General features: G+C 37.7%; 1 protein-coding gene across 2 annotated transcripts in view; it reads left to right on the forward strand.

The window, feature by feature from the left end:
- Positions 1-16,253, forward strand: part of Hmx (H6 family homeobox) — a 172,689-nt gene extending 156,436 nt beyond the window's left edge. For both annotated transcript variants that reach the window (XM_083127523.1, XM_083127524.1), the window contains one exon: positions 14,808-16,253. In XM_083127523.1, coding sequence (XP_082983649.1) covers positions 14,808-15,463 — 656 coding nt within the window. In that variant the 3' untranslated portion in view covers positions 15,464-16,253. The remainder of the gene's footprint in view (positions 1-14,807) is intronic.
- Positions 16,254-17,104: the final 851 nt, after the last annotated feature.

Consider the following 17,104-nt stretch of genomic DNA (forward strand, 5'->3'; position numbering starts at 1 on the left):
TTATCATCATGTGGGTCCAGAGCCACTTTTCTTACAATATTGCTAGTCAGCAAGTGATCCTCACTCTGAATTCTGCATTCTGATGTTCTGATTGAATTCTGGGATTTGATGCAATTTTTATAATCTTCAAATTCAAGATCTTTGTCTACAGTTACTTTGCCAACGCCCTTGGCCTTTTTGACAACAGCACTACATGTTTTAAAACTGTACACCTTGGCACTTAACCCAGCAAATTCCACAATAACATCACCAAGTGTCTCATCTTTTAACTTGCCAGGCACCTTTTTGTTGTGGTGGTGTTGAATCTTTGTATGTTCACTGGTATCAAAGTATTGAAACAATTCAGGCTGTGACATATCTTGATAAACATCTTCTGTTTGAATATCAAGAATAAAACTATCCGTGTCCATGTACAATAATTTTACACGATCCCATAAAAAGGTTTCAGCACATCATAATACAATGTTAACATATGTAATTTAGACAATTCCAATATCACAGCCCCTACATAAATAGGTTTATCAAACTTAATCTTTGTTTTCATCATGTTGAAAAGTGCCATGTGCTCATCATAAATTCTTCTGTAATTGAAGTTGGGCTTTGCAACCAATTTTTTGCTCCGGCTGGGGTCAGTAATTATTTTAACATCGGTATGTTTCCTGACATTTTCAATTGTTTTGCCATACACTGAATTCACCATCAATTTAAACAAGGCCTTATCAAATTGGCTCTTTGCAGATGTTCGAAGCTCCGTGTTTGTATCAATGTATGCTTTCAACCATTCTGAGTGCCTGAACCTTAAGACTTTGCCAACTTTGGTAACTTGGACACCATGTTTCATCAGGAACTGGAGGTTTTTGTAATATGTGACATAGCCTTGTTTCGGCTCCAGAGTCATCATGAGCTTCTTCTGTTTAGAGCCAGGTGAGCACTGAACCTCGGAAATTGGGGGCAGATCAGAAAATTTGTTGTGCAAATCATCAGGAATTGTCAGATCAACCTCTAAGAAGAGGCCATAGTCACTGTCATCAAAATTCTTAAGATCCTCAATATTGTAATTTTCAACCCATTCAAGCTCTGCATATGGCAGTTTTTGCATCATGGCATAACCATACAGGCTGTTTGCATCTACATACAGTATATAATTTGATGGCCGTGCTGGATCATAATCAGGCATATGCTTGTTATTTGCTCTGGCATATCTCTGGGAACATTGCACCATCCCCCCTCTTATACCTTTCTCCATAAACAGATACGTATCTTGATCGTGGATCAGATCCAATAGCTTTTTGGTGTTCAAAAACATTGCGGCCCATGCTAGGCCCGGGGCACTGTAAAAATACACTGGATCCAGTCCATAATTTTGCATAGAAGATTTTCTGAATGCCTGAAGTATATCAGCTAAGAGGGTCCCATCAAGTTTCGAATATACCTTGTGATAATCACCAAATGTCTCGCATTTTGAATCGCTCCACACCAACTGGGCATGGTGATAATCATCATCAGTGATTCCAGATCCTCTGATTCTGCTGTAAAACTCATGTTGTGGAGGCAGGGAACACTCATCAAATTTAGAAAAATCTGTGACATAGTCATATGGATATACCCCCTTCCGCCTAAGTAATTCCAGGTCCTGATTTGGAAACGAGGCACGTGTAATTTTTAAGTCATCATCAGATAATTGACTGGCCAGTGTAGCCAGGCTAGCAGGTAAAAATCTGTGAGAATCAAGAAATCTTAATTGAATAGAAACACCATCAACTTTAATTATTTTGGTAATGGCAATATATTTTTCATCATTTTCAGCTAAAATATTTAAATTCTGCTTGTCAAACCCCTCGTACCTGATCAGATGATGGAAATCATAATTGGATGCTCCATGGCAAAATATGGGGATAAATCTTGGTCTCTTGATCTGAATATTACAGCTTTTACACAGGGCCATTAAGAATTTACCATCTGTATGAGAATGGTGATGTACCTTGATATTTGTATCTGAAAATTCGCAATCACATACCGGGCATTTTTCTGCATTGTTGAAATCTTCAATCTGTTCCTCTGTTAAAGGCAACATAGGCTTTGATTTTAATAAGATGTTAGATGCTATGTCACGGCACTCATTTTCTATTCTTTGTGCAAATTCTTTGACGGCATTTGGTCCCATGTATAAGCACAGCTCACCAGCTACACCACCCTGTACAACCATATAATAAAAGGTGGAAGGTTCATGTAACTGGTATGGTGTAATTGAGGATTCTTCAGGATCTGGATTGCAGAATGCAAGAGGTTTGAGGTTCGATTCAAAATCACAGACAATATATGCTGGGTGTTCCAACAAGGCTTCATACTTTTTGAATTTGCAATTTTCACTTGGATTGGGCATCACCATATGAACAGGTTTATGATTCCCACAGTATTTCAGATGCTCAATTAACTTGTTTTTAGCAATTTCTGCATTCTTTTTAGGAACCCTATTTACCATTTTTTGACCATCAAATACAGTCAAACATCTTCTGCACAACTTGAATATTCTATTGGATTTGTCTAGTTGTATTCTGACTAAAGCTTGAAGATTATGTATCAGAGTGTAATGATATGTGCCATCCCCTTCAATTAGGAGCAGATCAATCGGAATTGCACATTCATCATCAAGTGTACTGATTCTGAGAGGTGCTATCGGGCAATTGCCAGTGGAACAAATAAATACATTAATAGATAATTGCTTGCCATTGATGTGCCTGGCCTTTTTTTCAAATTTGTCAATATTCTGAACAGACATTGGATATTCCAAACCCTCCATTGCATCGTCAAAATCGTGCTCATGTTGTTTGTAATAAGTTATTCTCTCAGGATGCCTTGAAACTGGATACAAAGCAGCTAATATACACCACAAAAAGCATTTCGCGTCATTATTTTTTATATTGACCACGGCTCTTTTGTTTTTGATATTAGCAGGTAATAGCACATAAGTGGAACCTTGTAATGGGCTGAATTCAGAAATATTAACATATAACTTGTGTGATGAACCGCATAGGCTCCATCCTGACTCTTTTGCCGCAAATTCAGAGTGTTTAATGTTCAGTTGATCTATCAACCTGCTTATTATTCTGTCCGAATTTGCATTTGAATATACAGGTACAGTTTCTGTTATGTGGGGATGTATAAATTTTGTGCCATTTGGCTTCTTATATTGTGTATACAATTTGAGGGACAGCTTATAAGAGCCATTTTGTGCATTAAGAATTGCTTGGAGATCAGAATTTATACTGTTCAAGAAATTCTCAATGCCGCATCTTGGCTCTGATACAAACCGGTGATCCCTTAATTGGCCGTTAAAACTGCTACGGATAGGTTCATAGCGTGGCTGCTTTGCAGGTCCAGCATTAACAGGTGCTTCATGCTTCCTTTTCAGACCAGATGTGGATGGTTGTGAGGGCAATGCTGATGACTGTACATAAGAATTACACTTATGCCATTTGTAATATGCCTTGCTTAATATTTTATGGCATCTTGGACACATTTTTGTGGCTTTTCTGCATTTCTTAGAGTTACAAATACGGCAATGCCTAGCCCAATGAGAACTAGATATATTTTTATTACACTGATTGCAATATTTTTGTTTTGGCATTTTTTCTTGTTGTTTATTATATAAGATTTTCTGGGCTTCAATTCAAAACTTTATACTTAATAAAAAATATCAGTTGGGTTCAGCAGTTAGTGGCTGAGCTGGTGCTTTTATACCCAAACAACAGCAGTAACTAGGTTTTGGTGATAGTTTTGCTGATGTACAACATACTTCACCAGGTTTAAAACCTCATCTCTATATCAACTAAATACAATTCAAAATTGGATTTTGAACTGTGCAATAAATATTCTGTAAGTCTCACTTGTGTTTATATTAACAGAACAATACAAAACCAGAATTGTATTCAGGATTGCATGTTTTCATACAAAAAAGCCATATTTTTGACAAGTTTATAAACAACAATCACACAGATATAGCTTTTATACACATGGCCGAATCTGTCTGAGCAGAGGAGGGAGGGGGGTTTCAGATTTGGGGGCTATCAACTAGCAGTAATTATTCTCAAAATCTCACTTGTGGACATATTATTTTGCCACATGTATTTCAATCTATCAGGACTCGAACCCCGAGCCTTTTGTTTACAAGACAACAATATTATCATTTTGCCATCAGGGGAGGCTTCATATTTTATGAGGACTTAAACCCAAACCTCCACACCTGAAAAATTAAGATTTAAGCCCCTCTTGCCATTGTCTTAAGTATGGGTAAATCTATCTGTTGAGCCCTCGCCTTTTCTACACTAGAAATTCAGAATTTCTTAAAAATCAGAGCATATCACACCTGAAGAATTGGGGTACAGGCCCCATCTTGGCATTGTTTTAAGTGTAAGCAAATCTGATTGTTCAATCAAATAGCCTCGCCTTTTCTACACTTGTAAGTGGTCCTTGTTATAGCATCAACCCCACTACTATCTGACATGGTATCATATTATTATCCAATTACAACGTTTTTTTAAGTTTGTCAAATAATATTTATTTGTAAAATTGTACTGGTGCCGGTGGTGAATATTAGATAACATTTGTCGATTTTAAATGAACTAGATAATTCACGAAAGGTTATCCACAATTTGTGGTCATCGGGTTTGTACAATAATTTCATCATGTGGTGCGTTGTGATGAAACTAGTTTCAATAAATTAATTTTACAAGGAAAAGTAGAAGGAAAATAATCCAGAGGTACGTTACTAATTAGTTGAATCAAATTAAATATTTTACCTAAAAACGTAACAGATTTCCTAAACAGATATGAAAGATTGCCATTATTGGGGAAGTATAGTGAATTGAATTCAGTTAAGTTAGATGATAGGATCGTGATTTCTCAGCCAATCAGGACGAATTGAAAAAGAAGAAGATAAATACAATTTCGGACTGTTGATAACACAATAAGAGTAAAATATCTCATGAAATGCTAAGTAGTAGAAGCTCACTGTCCAGACCCGATTTTATAAATGTGGGAGGATTGGGGTTAACGACATCGTGAGGATCCCCTTACATGCACCTTCAGGTCAAATTATGCCAGATGGTGGTTAGTTATATTTGATATTATATATATTTTTATAGCATTACAATATCTCATTTTTTATATATGACACTTTTCAAAGGATTTTGCTCATTAGAGGCTTCTTTGCAGCTTGACAGCTTCATAACAGAAGGTTTTGGGTTCGAATTACAGCTGGGGCATTGGGTTTGTTCTTCTCTTATTACTTCTTTAATATGTTCGAATCTAAAGGTTTTATATCTATCTCATTAGTTTCTCTTACACCCCCTTCGTCGGCTCATAGCTAGCCAAAAGAGGACTGAAACCTCCTTCTTAGACCTGAACCAATTCCCCACTGCGGTAGAATTTCATTCAGCACAGTCGTCTCACACATCCAGGAACGGCACTACAGGGAATTAGGTGGGGCTGAAGCCCTCCCAAACTAGCCTCAGCCCCTCCTAGATTCTTGTAGTACGGTAGGCATATTTCGACGGAAAATTTAAAAATTAAATTTTACATTTTCCACTATAAATCTTCCATTGTTCGATGTTTAAGTACATTTTTAGTTCGTTTAGATCGCAATTACTTTATTACGGTGTTTTCTAAAACCAAGTGGCTGTGAAATTTTCTTTGATTGTTGATGGCATATACAGCTAAATGTGCAAAATCATTAGCCTCTGTAAATCGTTGATTGATTGATTGGTTTGCTATATTTTACTTCACTTTTGTACCGCTTTTGGCTAATTTGCGAAGATGGGGATGTGATGATATGTTGAAATTGATGAATGGACACTCACAAACCATCCATGCCCAGACCGATATTCGAACCCGGGACCCCTGGCGTCGTAGCGCGATGTGCTAACCATTCCGCCACGGGGGCCTGTTCCTCTTTAAATCGCATCACTATATTTCGGAATAGGTCTAACAGGTGTGACAAATTAATTTTTATAAGTAGGACAACGTTCAAAATCTAAAGAAGCGTTACGTTTCTTTCCTGTTTGTAAGTTTCTCATTGGAGTACCGACAATTGCATGAGTGTTATCGAAGTTCTCTCATTAGTTTCAATGTTATATCTATTCTTAACTAACTCTCCAGCATTCTTATACCCGAAGGTTTATGGCTCCAGCAACACAAGCCTGGCTATCCTTTTCGCTGCAAATATTCGAGAAGGAAAAATACTAAGTTAAGGAATCAAAGAATACACAAACTACCTAATTTCTAAAAGTTGAGCTAAGCATTGGAAAGATTAAAATTGGCCTCCCAGCCCCTATTGTCTATCAAAAAAATTGCTGACTTGATATCAAGGTGTCCCAGGTTTGATCCCCGGTGAAGGTAACATTTCATCCAATTTAAACTTTAGGTTCAGTCCCGATTAACCTATCTGTGCATAAAGTAAACTTCAAAAGTAATTCAATTCAATTCCACTAGAAGCTGTAGATCTCGTCCCGATTAGCCTATGTGAATACGATAATGAACCCTAATACAAATCCAATCAAGTAATCACTGCAATACGGTGCGAAGATCAGCACGCTTGGGCAATTTTATTACTCGCAGTCCTAGCCCTACATGTTAATTAATTAGAATTTTTGATATTAGAAAACAATTTTGGAGTAGTACTCCCATAGTGGTTATAGTGGAGCTGAATTTCTAGTGAAAATATTTTTGTTCCTTGAGAGTGGCACTTCCTAAGTGGAAGGTATTTCTCACATCCTCCCCATTTTTAGCCCAAAGTTCTGATTTCCAGTCGTTGAATAAAAAGACTTAAGATATTTCACCATAGAAGAGAAAATGGTATCATTAACACATTTTCTGTTTGAGGGTGGTGGTGTTTATTTGAAGCCTACTTTATTAAGTTAATGCCGCTTTTCTGAGGCACGAAAAGCTACAATCTTTTGCCTCTCCCTACTGTTGTAATTTGGACAGTTTAGTTAGAGTTATGGCACACTATGAAACAGAAACGAACTAAAAATAAAGACCTTTCAGCATCTCCTTGAAATGGCTGAAACATTCAAAATTGTTTACGAACTGTATAAGCTTTTTGTCATTGAAATGTGCATACGGCTGCTTGCGGAAATCAAGTGTTACCTTCGTAATCGAATAGGCAATGAGTGGTTGAGTGATCTATCTATTCTGTCCTTTGAGAGCTTGCAAAATCTTTGGATTTAAACAAGGCTGTAGCTGCTCATAAAACAGGCGTATCTCATCGTAGTTTCTTGGATATTTTCTTATTTGAGCAAGAACAAATCACACTCTTTACATAAAAAGGGTGTTGCGTGTAGTATTTAAACGTAAGGTACCTGAACCCAATATGGCCTAGTACCTAATATGGCCTATTTGCTGTTTCCAAGTAGTTACAAGGTTAGTTCAACAGATGACGCTAGTATGTCATTTAGACCGTCCGAATGACGTGATTGAACCTGTTGGCTGTACCTATAGTACAGTAACTTGAAGACAAAGAAGCGAAATAACCGGATCTCGTAATTGTGTTCTACGTGATCTAATATTGCATTGTCAAGTTATTACTTACTACATCTTACAAGTGATACGTGTTCATATCTCTAGAACATTTTATGATAGCTCATAATTCGTACTTTACAACAATGAACTTAGTTTAAACTTTAACCTAAAGTACAGTTTATAACGAAGGAGAAAATAACACTATGTAAGGTAGACTCAATATGGCCTACATGGGAATATATCGTGAAGGGCATGCGCAATTGTGACATTTGTTACTCTTATGTTCACGTGGAGTGTGTGGATCTCACTAAGGATGATAATGGACCTTTCATTTTCCCAGACTGTGATGTGTAATCCAGGGTCTTCCGTTAACAAATTGTGGCATGTCACACATTTGTTTATTTTTTGTAAACAGTGTTATTTTTTGTGCAAATCTCATATGTCATTATGCAAATACAATGTAAGTATACCAATATACTTACCTACCTACGTACTTTCTTTACAACTTGTATTGCATTTTTTGCTGTGAAAGAACAAAATATATGACTAGGCTATATTGGGTACATATGTACCCAATATGGCCTAAACGTAACTTTTTCATAAAATCTTCCCTTCACCCATGTTATTATTTGGAAATGGCTCCAATTTGCAGTAAATGTACATAATTAATTATTCTCTCTTTTGAATCTTGCCGTTAGCTTTACGTTTTTTACTTTGTACGCAGTTAGAAACAATTGCAAACCTTAGGTAGGCCATATTGGGTTCAGATACCTTACATCTAGCGAGTTGATAATGACTGTACTTTTTATGGTGTATTTTGTTTATTGTTCACATTAATAGTAAGTTTGTGGTGTTATTCGTCTCGATAATGGCTTAGGAAAATAAAGCAATACAATTTTTGCACATTTTATTTGACATAAAAGATTTGTGCCTCTGGGACAAAATGCAACATAGCATCTCAGTGATTGACTGAAATATATCACTGGTATAATTACACAGTAGTAAAGTATTACGTTTTAGCCGATATTAGTTAGTACCCGAAAATTTGCCTCCGAAGTCCTGGTTTTCGGACAATTGCGAAGAACACAGAAGTGAAAGGGCGGGTGGACAATTCCGATGACATTTTAAATCTTCTATCAAATTGAAGGGTGACTTAACACCCAGTACAATACCTCTTACAAGACAAGTATGTGAAATATTGATATTTTCGAATAGAAAACTGTTATGATTCCTCTCACACTTTCTCCAGGCTTGAGACTGGCAAGGCAGCTTGTAAACGTACTTGCATTGCAACCACTTTGGCGCATTTAAAATCAGTGTTATCATACATACACATCGTCAGTCATAATTATTTCCTCATTCTCGTATTTTTCTTACTACTTTTCTTTCTTCTTTTTTTACTTGCCAGCACGGAAGTGCTTGGCTAGTAATTTGGTTGAGTCAAGTTTTTGAACATGAGCTAGACCCAACAGACACCTTTTGAAGGCACCCGTTTCCTCATATGTGCGAATCCATTTTCCTACTTTTTCGTCGATTTTAATGTCACGCTTCTTCCTTTTCTGACCTTCTAGATTAAGTTCCATCCGCATGAACTTAATGTTGGTGTCTTCTGTTGGCTCTGGAGGCAGGCCAGGCGTTTCAGGAACGAAGGGTTTTCAATTATGATGCACCTGAGGGTTAGTCATCCTGATCGTCGCAAATGTCCTACTATTAATTTCTAAAATGGCATTCACCGTCAAAATGATCGCAATTGTCTGTGATTTTGGCTTCATCGCAATTGTCCTAAATTCAATGTGTAGCCCCCTCACATATTGTAGGCTGGCGCCATCACTGAATCGACACATTTGAATGTGTAGATTTCAATGTCCTCTGACAAACTTTCATCCCGACTCCTTTTCATTCATGTTGGAAGATGATGACAGCGTTTTAGGTAATGTTTTTAGCTTTTGAGGAAGTATTTTTAGTGTCTCCTTACCTTTTCCATGTGTCGTATATGTCCGTGCAGGTCCCATTTCAACCTTGCACTTCCAACTATTCTCAAGGGACTTTTTAAACCCCATTTTAAACTATCAGGTATGGATTTTACATAAATCGATTTTTCCTAGTATACTTTGAATGGTGCAAAATGGCCACATGTGCTGACGCACCCAAAATTTTTAACACATTCATTAATTATATTCCTTCATTTTATTGTCAGAAGATGTAAGGAAATGTAAAAATTCTCTATCAGTTCACTCACTCACACAGAACAATGAAATTCTGGGATTTATATTGTCAATGGGAATGAAAGGGTTGATCGCTATTCGTAGAATATATCTTCGTTAAATACTGAAAATAATGATCACGCCCTTCTTAAAACTAATATTATATATACATACGTCTGAACAGTACAAAAGCACCTATTTGAGAAACTTTTGAAATATATTTGTCGAGAATTCCTTAATATGCCCTTTTGTACTACAACTGTGGTGCATTCTACAGTAATTAGGTAGTTACTGGAATGTGCTTTACTTTAAATGTGAAGTTTGCAGTTCTTTTCGCATCACGATAAAAAAAACCTTTTATAGCAGTCACGTCTAACAAACCTGCTATCCCTGCATTACAATTAATACGAGTAAAAGCGAAGCAAAAGACAAAACCTTCCCTGCTGAAATTCACCTGGTGTTTTCCTGCTTTGAAAAGTGGATAGAGAATGTCGTATCTGGCAACTCTGCCATGAAAAATCCAATAGCAACGTCCCGCACAGATAGAGAAAGAGAGGGGGAGAGCAGGAATAGACATGCCTTTTGCATAAATACAACTGGGCTGTTAAACGCAGATAAAAACCTGCAATGAACGTTGCAAAGGGAGGCAAAAGGATTAATTCCCCCTCCCCATCTTTCCAGTACAGTTGGGGGCACACATTTTACAGCGAATGAAAGACGAGTTGTTTCAAATGGGATAAAAAAAAAAACCTCGAGCTCAGATACGTGTAAATTGAAACGTTGCAGTGCCCTTCCCCATTCGCCAGATTTGGAGAGGGGGAGAGTACTGTAACACGAGTGAATTGAAACCCGAGCCGTGGACTTCACTTATTCCATTACAGCTGCAGCAATTTCACGACTATTTTACACACATGGTCTCTTCTGTAGTATATGAAGTACTTGCGGGTATGTGTGTGTGTGTATCTTCCATTCCCTCCCTTTGGAGCAAAAAGTGGTTGTTTTGTACCATCTAAGCCAAGTGGACAGTGTTTTAATAGAGACCAAGCTGGAATGAGTGTTATTTTGTAGTATAAATGCCTGGAATTTATAAAAAACACTCAAACATTTTCCGTAAGGCAATCAAAAGAATGGCACTTTCTATGGTTTAAAGCAACGTAGACTCAGTCTCCATTTGTAATAATCTGTATAAATTGCTGTTTGAGTTATTTCACATTTGTTACATCAGTTGAATGTGAGGCAACGAAGAATAAGGTTGTGTAATGTTTAATATTGAATTTGTATTCAAGTACATCTCTGGCATGCTGAAGTGCATGACAATTTGCAAAAATAGTACCCTTCAAGGTCTAGCATCAAAAATCAAATTTTGGATAACGAATATATATTTAAGAAGCTTTTACATTGGTTCATGTTATTGGCATGAATGTATGATCATAAAAGGTTAGTAATAAAAGGACGTACATAATGAATTTTCCACAAAAAGATTTCAAAAGTTTGAAGTAAGTGCTTTTGTACTGTTTATGTAATTATTTTAGAGCTACACAGTTGGAATTATCTGCTATAAGATATTACTCTCAGAGAACTAAATGCATCATATCGATTGATGCACTAAAGTGTGTGTTTATGGCTTCTTCAAAGAATCCAATTCACATTTGATGCATTTGGGTGCATTTTTGTATGTCGTGAAAGAAACACCAAAGTGCATCATTTGATTCAAGTGAGGATTTCTTACAGTCAAGGTGCACTTCAATGCATCAGTTAATGCGTTTTGGTGTACTTTGATGCACCAGAATGCATCTTTTTGATGATACACTTAAAACGTTTCGTCTGAGCTACATAAACTCCGTAGCTCAGACGAAACGTTTAAGTGCATCATCCAAAAAGATGCAGCAAGGTGCATCAAGGAACATGAACTGATGCATTGAAGTGCATCTCGACTGAAAGAAATCCTCACTTGAATCAAATGATGCACTTTGATGTTTCTTTCACGACATACAAAAATGCACCCAAATGCATCAAGTGTGAATTGGATTCTTTGAAGAAGCCATAAACACACACTTTAGTGCATCAATCGATGCATTCTGGTGCATCAATCGATATGGTGCACTTAGTTTTCTGTGTGTACGGTGGCTCACTAAATGTAGGTTTTTAGGTATATTATGTATTTTTAATACATTTGTTAAACTTTAAACTGATACACAGTGCATTGACCCGGTGCATTGCAATGGTAGGCACTTCTGCGTGTAATAATAGAAAAGAGAATACTCCTTATATGCTACATAAGGACCTTAATGATTACTGTTTACAAAGTAATGCTCCCCGTCTTAGATTGAAGGGCACGCAGCCCACTGAAACCTTCAAGAAGGTACTTTAGCGAGTAAAGGAAGAAAACTTACCTTATTGTTCGATAACTTTTGAGAAGTAAAGAAAACGTTTGGCACCTAAGGCAAGACTAAAAGGTATCTCTCGACCTGACACGATCCATCGAGATGTATTGTTTTGCTTCAGTGCCGAGCACTGTGTATCTGAGGTTTTCCTTTTGTATAAAATCACCCGTGGCTGCAACCGTGGTAGGTGAGGAGGATATTGTTTCCCCCTGTTTTGTACTTCGCCTTTCTAGCAGATGAGGAATTATATGAAATTTAATTTCGGAAAAAAGAACTTTGGAAATTAACCAACTCAAATAATCAATTCCTTAAGTTCCACAATAGCGAGAGGGTTGGTGAGATTCTACTGTTCCGTACCTCTTGTCATTCACTCCGTTACATATTTATTCGTATTTTTCTCATTACTTGTTTCTTCGTATTTTGAGTGTTATCACACGTCTCTTGACAAGAAATAAATTTCCACATACACATAAGACACCGCTTTCTTCAACATAAGAATACACTGAGAAACGTAAGAAATTCATTAATATACTTTTGAGATGTTAAGGATATTTTCATAATACAGTGCAACCTTGATAACTCGAACCTCAATATCTCGAATTCCTTGATAAGTCGAATTTTTTGTAATCCCCTTGAATTGCCCATAACACTCAATACTAATTTTACAACAACTCGAATAAAACCTTGATAAGACGAATTTTTCTACCATTTATGGGATGCTGTTCGAGCTCAATAACTCGAAGGTAGACTATGGAAAACCTCTATGAGTCGAAGTTAAATTCTAATCACCTCTATAACTCGAACTGTAGGGTGCCTTCGTACAATGTCGGGTGATCAACAATCATGTCGGGACTTGAACTCCCCCACCCTGCCGTGTATGTAACCAACATTGTTAATGTGCTTAGTGTGCGTTGTAGAAGTGTTGATACATATTTAACGTACATAAAATTTGCAGGTTATGATGTCGGTGAATCTTTAGACCTCTATAACTCGAAGTCGGCGATTTTGGCCCTCAATAACTCGAACCTTAGTAAGTCGAAATCCTTGACACCTCGATTTTTTTCTTTCCCCCCCCCTCAAATTCGAGTTATCAAGGTTCCACTGTAATATGTTCAAAATTTAGGGGGGGGGGAAAGGCCAGTTGCTGCTGAGGCGTGACTAACAACGAGTCATGACTAACCGTTTTGATGCTAAACACAAGCAAAGACACCTATTTTGCAGTTTACCGGTCCGCCGTTGTTTACTTGACATGAATTTTCCCACCACCTCGCCCAGGTCAAGAATTCGAGAAGTTTCGTGTTCGATGCCTGACAGCCAAAGCTCTTAATTTTGATTCTCTCATGTTTGTTTCTCAAAAATCATTAACTGGAGTTTAGAAAACGACCTTTCACCTGGCGTTATTGCAGTGCACAACTCATGTAAACACAGCTACTGTCATCAAAAATTTTGCCAGAACCTTTCTATTTATCTGAGGACACAATTGACTTTAAGATGATTATCTAATCATCTAATTTAAATGATAAATCCGATTCACCCTATACTGCAAATTTCTGGGCTTTTTCTTGCAATTGTTTCGTGGGCAGATGTGACAATTGTGTGCGATGCAAAATGTACGAATAGCTACAATTGTTATCTACTAGAATTTGCATCCTCCGGAAAAAATATTTCCTATTCATCTCGTCAAATTATTCCTGAAAAAGGCCTCTGTCTGCATCATCTGATATATTGATATATGTACCCCCACTCCATTCCACACTTTTCTAACTCCTGTGTACGCTGAGAACTATCCATGTTTTCACATACTCCGTATTCACCACTTCTCTTCCTCTATCAAAACACTCACTACCAACGTATCTTAAAATACTCCGCTACTTTCTAGCTATGCAATTCTGTTAAAAGTTGTTTCAGATATTTGGTGTTCTTTTGTACAACACTATATTTACAAAATACCGTTTCATAAAGGTAACACAAGGAAATGAATGCAGCTACTCAAAATTCTTAGCAATATAAAATACTCTGGGAAAAATTTTAATTAAATTAAAATTCGTTGAACCCTTCTATTTTTTCTGATTTCGACCGAGATCCACTAACTTAGTGACTTACCCTCTAGCTGGTACGAACGATCTGGGACGTATTCTCTAATATAAATCACATCGTTCCAGCTTGAGGGTAATGATAAAGACGAATGAAAATTTGTTTCCAGATTTTCTATGTCATTGCAAGAAGTCATTCATATAGCCTTACTGGGTTAAATAGGAATATGTTCAAGTTATTGTTTTGCCCTCGTATTAGTGATCCCTTGTAAAGCTAGATTCAATAGAAAAGAATAAAATTTTGATGACGTTTATGAATTTAGAAAGTTGGGAAGTTACTATGAAAAGTAAGCGTTACTCTGTTATAAAATATAGGCACAGGAGAAGTTTTAACCGAACCATATATCATACAGACACCTCCAATACGCACACATATTCAGTTATTGTCAGTCACGAAACTAGTGATACAGTAATATAGTCACACCTCAAGCTCAACCTCTGGTGAATTAACTGCCATAGTTGTGAATTTAGCAAGACAACTCAAGTAAAGTAAAGATTGTTACTTTTATAGAGTAAAATATTACGTTACTCCCCAACTCCTGTCCACTACTTAATGAATTGTTGAATCTGACTGGTGCACGTTATAACTTGTACTTTCTTTTCCGCAGGTGGTTCCACAACGAACGAGAGTGCACCAAGCTCTCCACGAGGTGTCGCGGCGGTCGCAGACAGGAGCGACTCTTCAACGGAGAGCAGAGTAGCTTCGCCCGTCAGCCCGCTTCCGCCAAGACCGACTCCCGCAGTCGCGACGTCGCCCGGACTCTCAAAACACAATGAAACCCCGCCGCCATCTTCAGGTGATAGAACCGGGGATTCTGTCAGCGGAGGCAGCGCCAGTGCGGGGCAGGACGACGACAAGGACAAGAAGAACAAACGGAAGAAGAAAACGAGAACGGTATTCTCCAGGAGCCAGGTATTCCAACTGGAGTCGACGTTCGACATGAAGCGGTACCTGTCAAGCTCCGAACGTGCGGGTTTGGCTGCGTCGTTGCACCTCACCGAAACGCAAGTGAAAATATGGTTCCAGAATCGAAGGAACAAGTGGAAACGACAACTAGCGGCGGAGCTGGAAGCGGCAAACATGGCACACGCAGCGCAACGCCTGGTTCGAGTTCCCATCCTGTACCACGAGAGCGGAAACCATAGTCATCTAGATTCTACGTCACATCCGGCATATCCCCCGCTGTACTATCACCCGTCAACGTACTCCTCGAGTGTTCCATCCAGCCCCGTCTCCAGAGCGCCGCTGTCTAGTCTCGTTTAGGATTACCACCTTTGTTTCCGTGTGACTATTAATGCTGTGTATATGTGAACGAATGTTATGTTGTTCATTGTCTAACATCACAGTACGAATTTTGCACGCCAGGTCAACAACAAATTCTTCACTTGCCACTGCTGAGGACGAGTCCAGACATTCACATGCCAATGAAAGTGATGACTCGAAGTTTGTGCATCAATAAAAGTTTTGTTATTCGTCAAGGTACACCAGTCGAAAGTTTCCGAAACAAAAACTCCTAATGCGTAGGTATGTGAAACAGTGTAATAAGTAGTGCATGTTCAAAACTACTCAAACATTATCGAACAAAAAAACATGAAAAAAAGAGCTTTACACTTTTCTGAGAACAACACGGCAACGTTTCGATCACTTAAAACCCGTTACGGTACGCAATGTTGCAAAATGGTGGCCGTTTTTATACCAGGACACTAAAAAAAGTTTCAAAACTATCCTGGGCATTATATGACAAAGGCTGTTCGGGTAAGAACTGTCTGCTTGTGTATGTGTGTGAAACTATTGAAATGCAGAACCCCATGTAGGGTCGTCACAGAACAATGCTAAGCATCACACCACACATCAAGTGAAAAAAGTGCAATATTTTTGTGGCATCGATTGATGGACACTTTTTATGAATCAAGGTAAGTGCTAAGTTACTCAGTCCATAACAAAGTGATAAAAACTACGCTTTTCCTCGGGATATTCTTGACCTATGGCATTTACTCAATTTACACTTACCTAGAGTTTCTTCCACACACTTACAATCTACATACAACGTTTTTGTTTTCTGTTATCATTTAAGCACAAAAAATTGTTTTGCAACAATTAGTCCCAAGTTTCTATACATTTGTATTCTCCTACTGAAGATTGAACAGAAAATTTAGTTTCCAAACCGACGTTAGTGCAACGTATGTCCTTCTATACTTTTGTTTCCGTTGAATGTCACAGTAAAACATATTTATATTTGATGTTTGTTTTTTCTGTGCTTCCATTTGCAAAAGCAGATAGGAAATGCTCACATTTTCCAGTTCACCAACATGTCTTCCTGAAGTTACACAATTGAATGTGATGGCTGAATTACAAAGGAGAAATTCACAGTATGCACTAATTTTACAAAATGGCCACTTTAAACAATATTTTGATATTACGATGTCACTTGAACTAAATAGGCCTTGTTACGGTCACGCGATAACTTCACAAATTAAGGAAAGATAATTTTAGAATTTGTTCTGCTTTAATTATGCAATCTATCAATGTGGAAGTTATAATTTTCCCACCAACACCATGATACAATTTAACCAGCCCTAAACAACAACAACAAATCCCCATGTAGTAGCGCAACCAGACAAATTCTTTACGTTAAAACTCTCTCGATGCACAAACTCAAAAGTGTAATGGCAAAAAAATAGTGTCAAGATACGGTAATCAAGACAATTCAAGATGGAAATACAAAGTTTTCCTTAACTTTCACGTCAGCGGCTTCAACCACTGCATCCCATATGAACTTCAAAGTAGACAGACACCAAGCTATATGTGTGTGTTTGACCTGTGTCTTGATGTTCTGTGATATAATTTTTCAGCTTTGCAATACACTTTTCCCCACACGTCACTCTATCTCCTCATAATGCAACG

Source organism: Lepisma saccharinum, chromosome 8 (genome assembly GCF_977018435.1).
Source record: "Lepisma saccharinum chromosome 8, izLepSacc3.1, whole genome shotgun sequence".
Lineage (NCBI taxonomy): Eukaryota > Metazoa > Arthropoda > Insecta > Zygentoma > Lepismatidae > Lepisma > Lepisma saccharinum.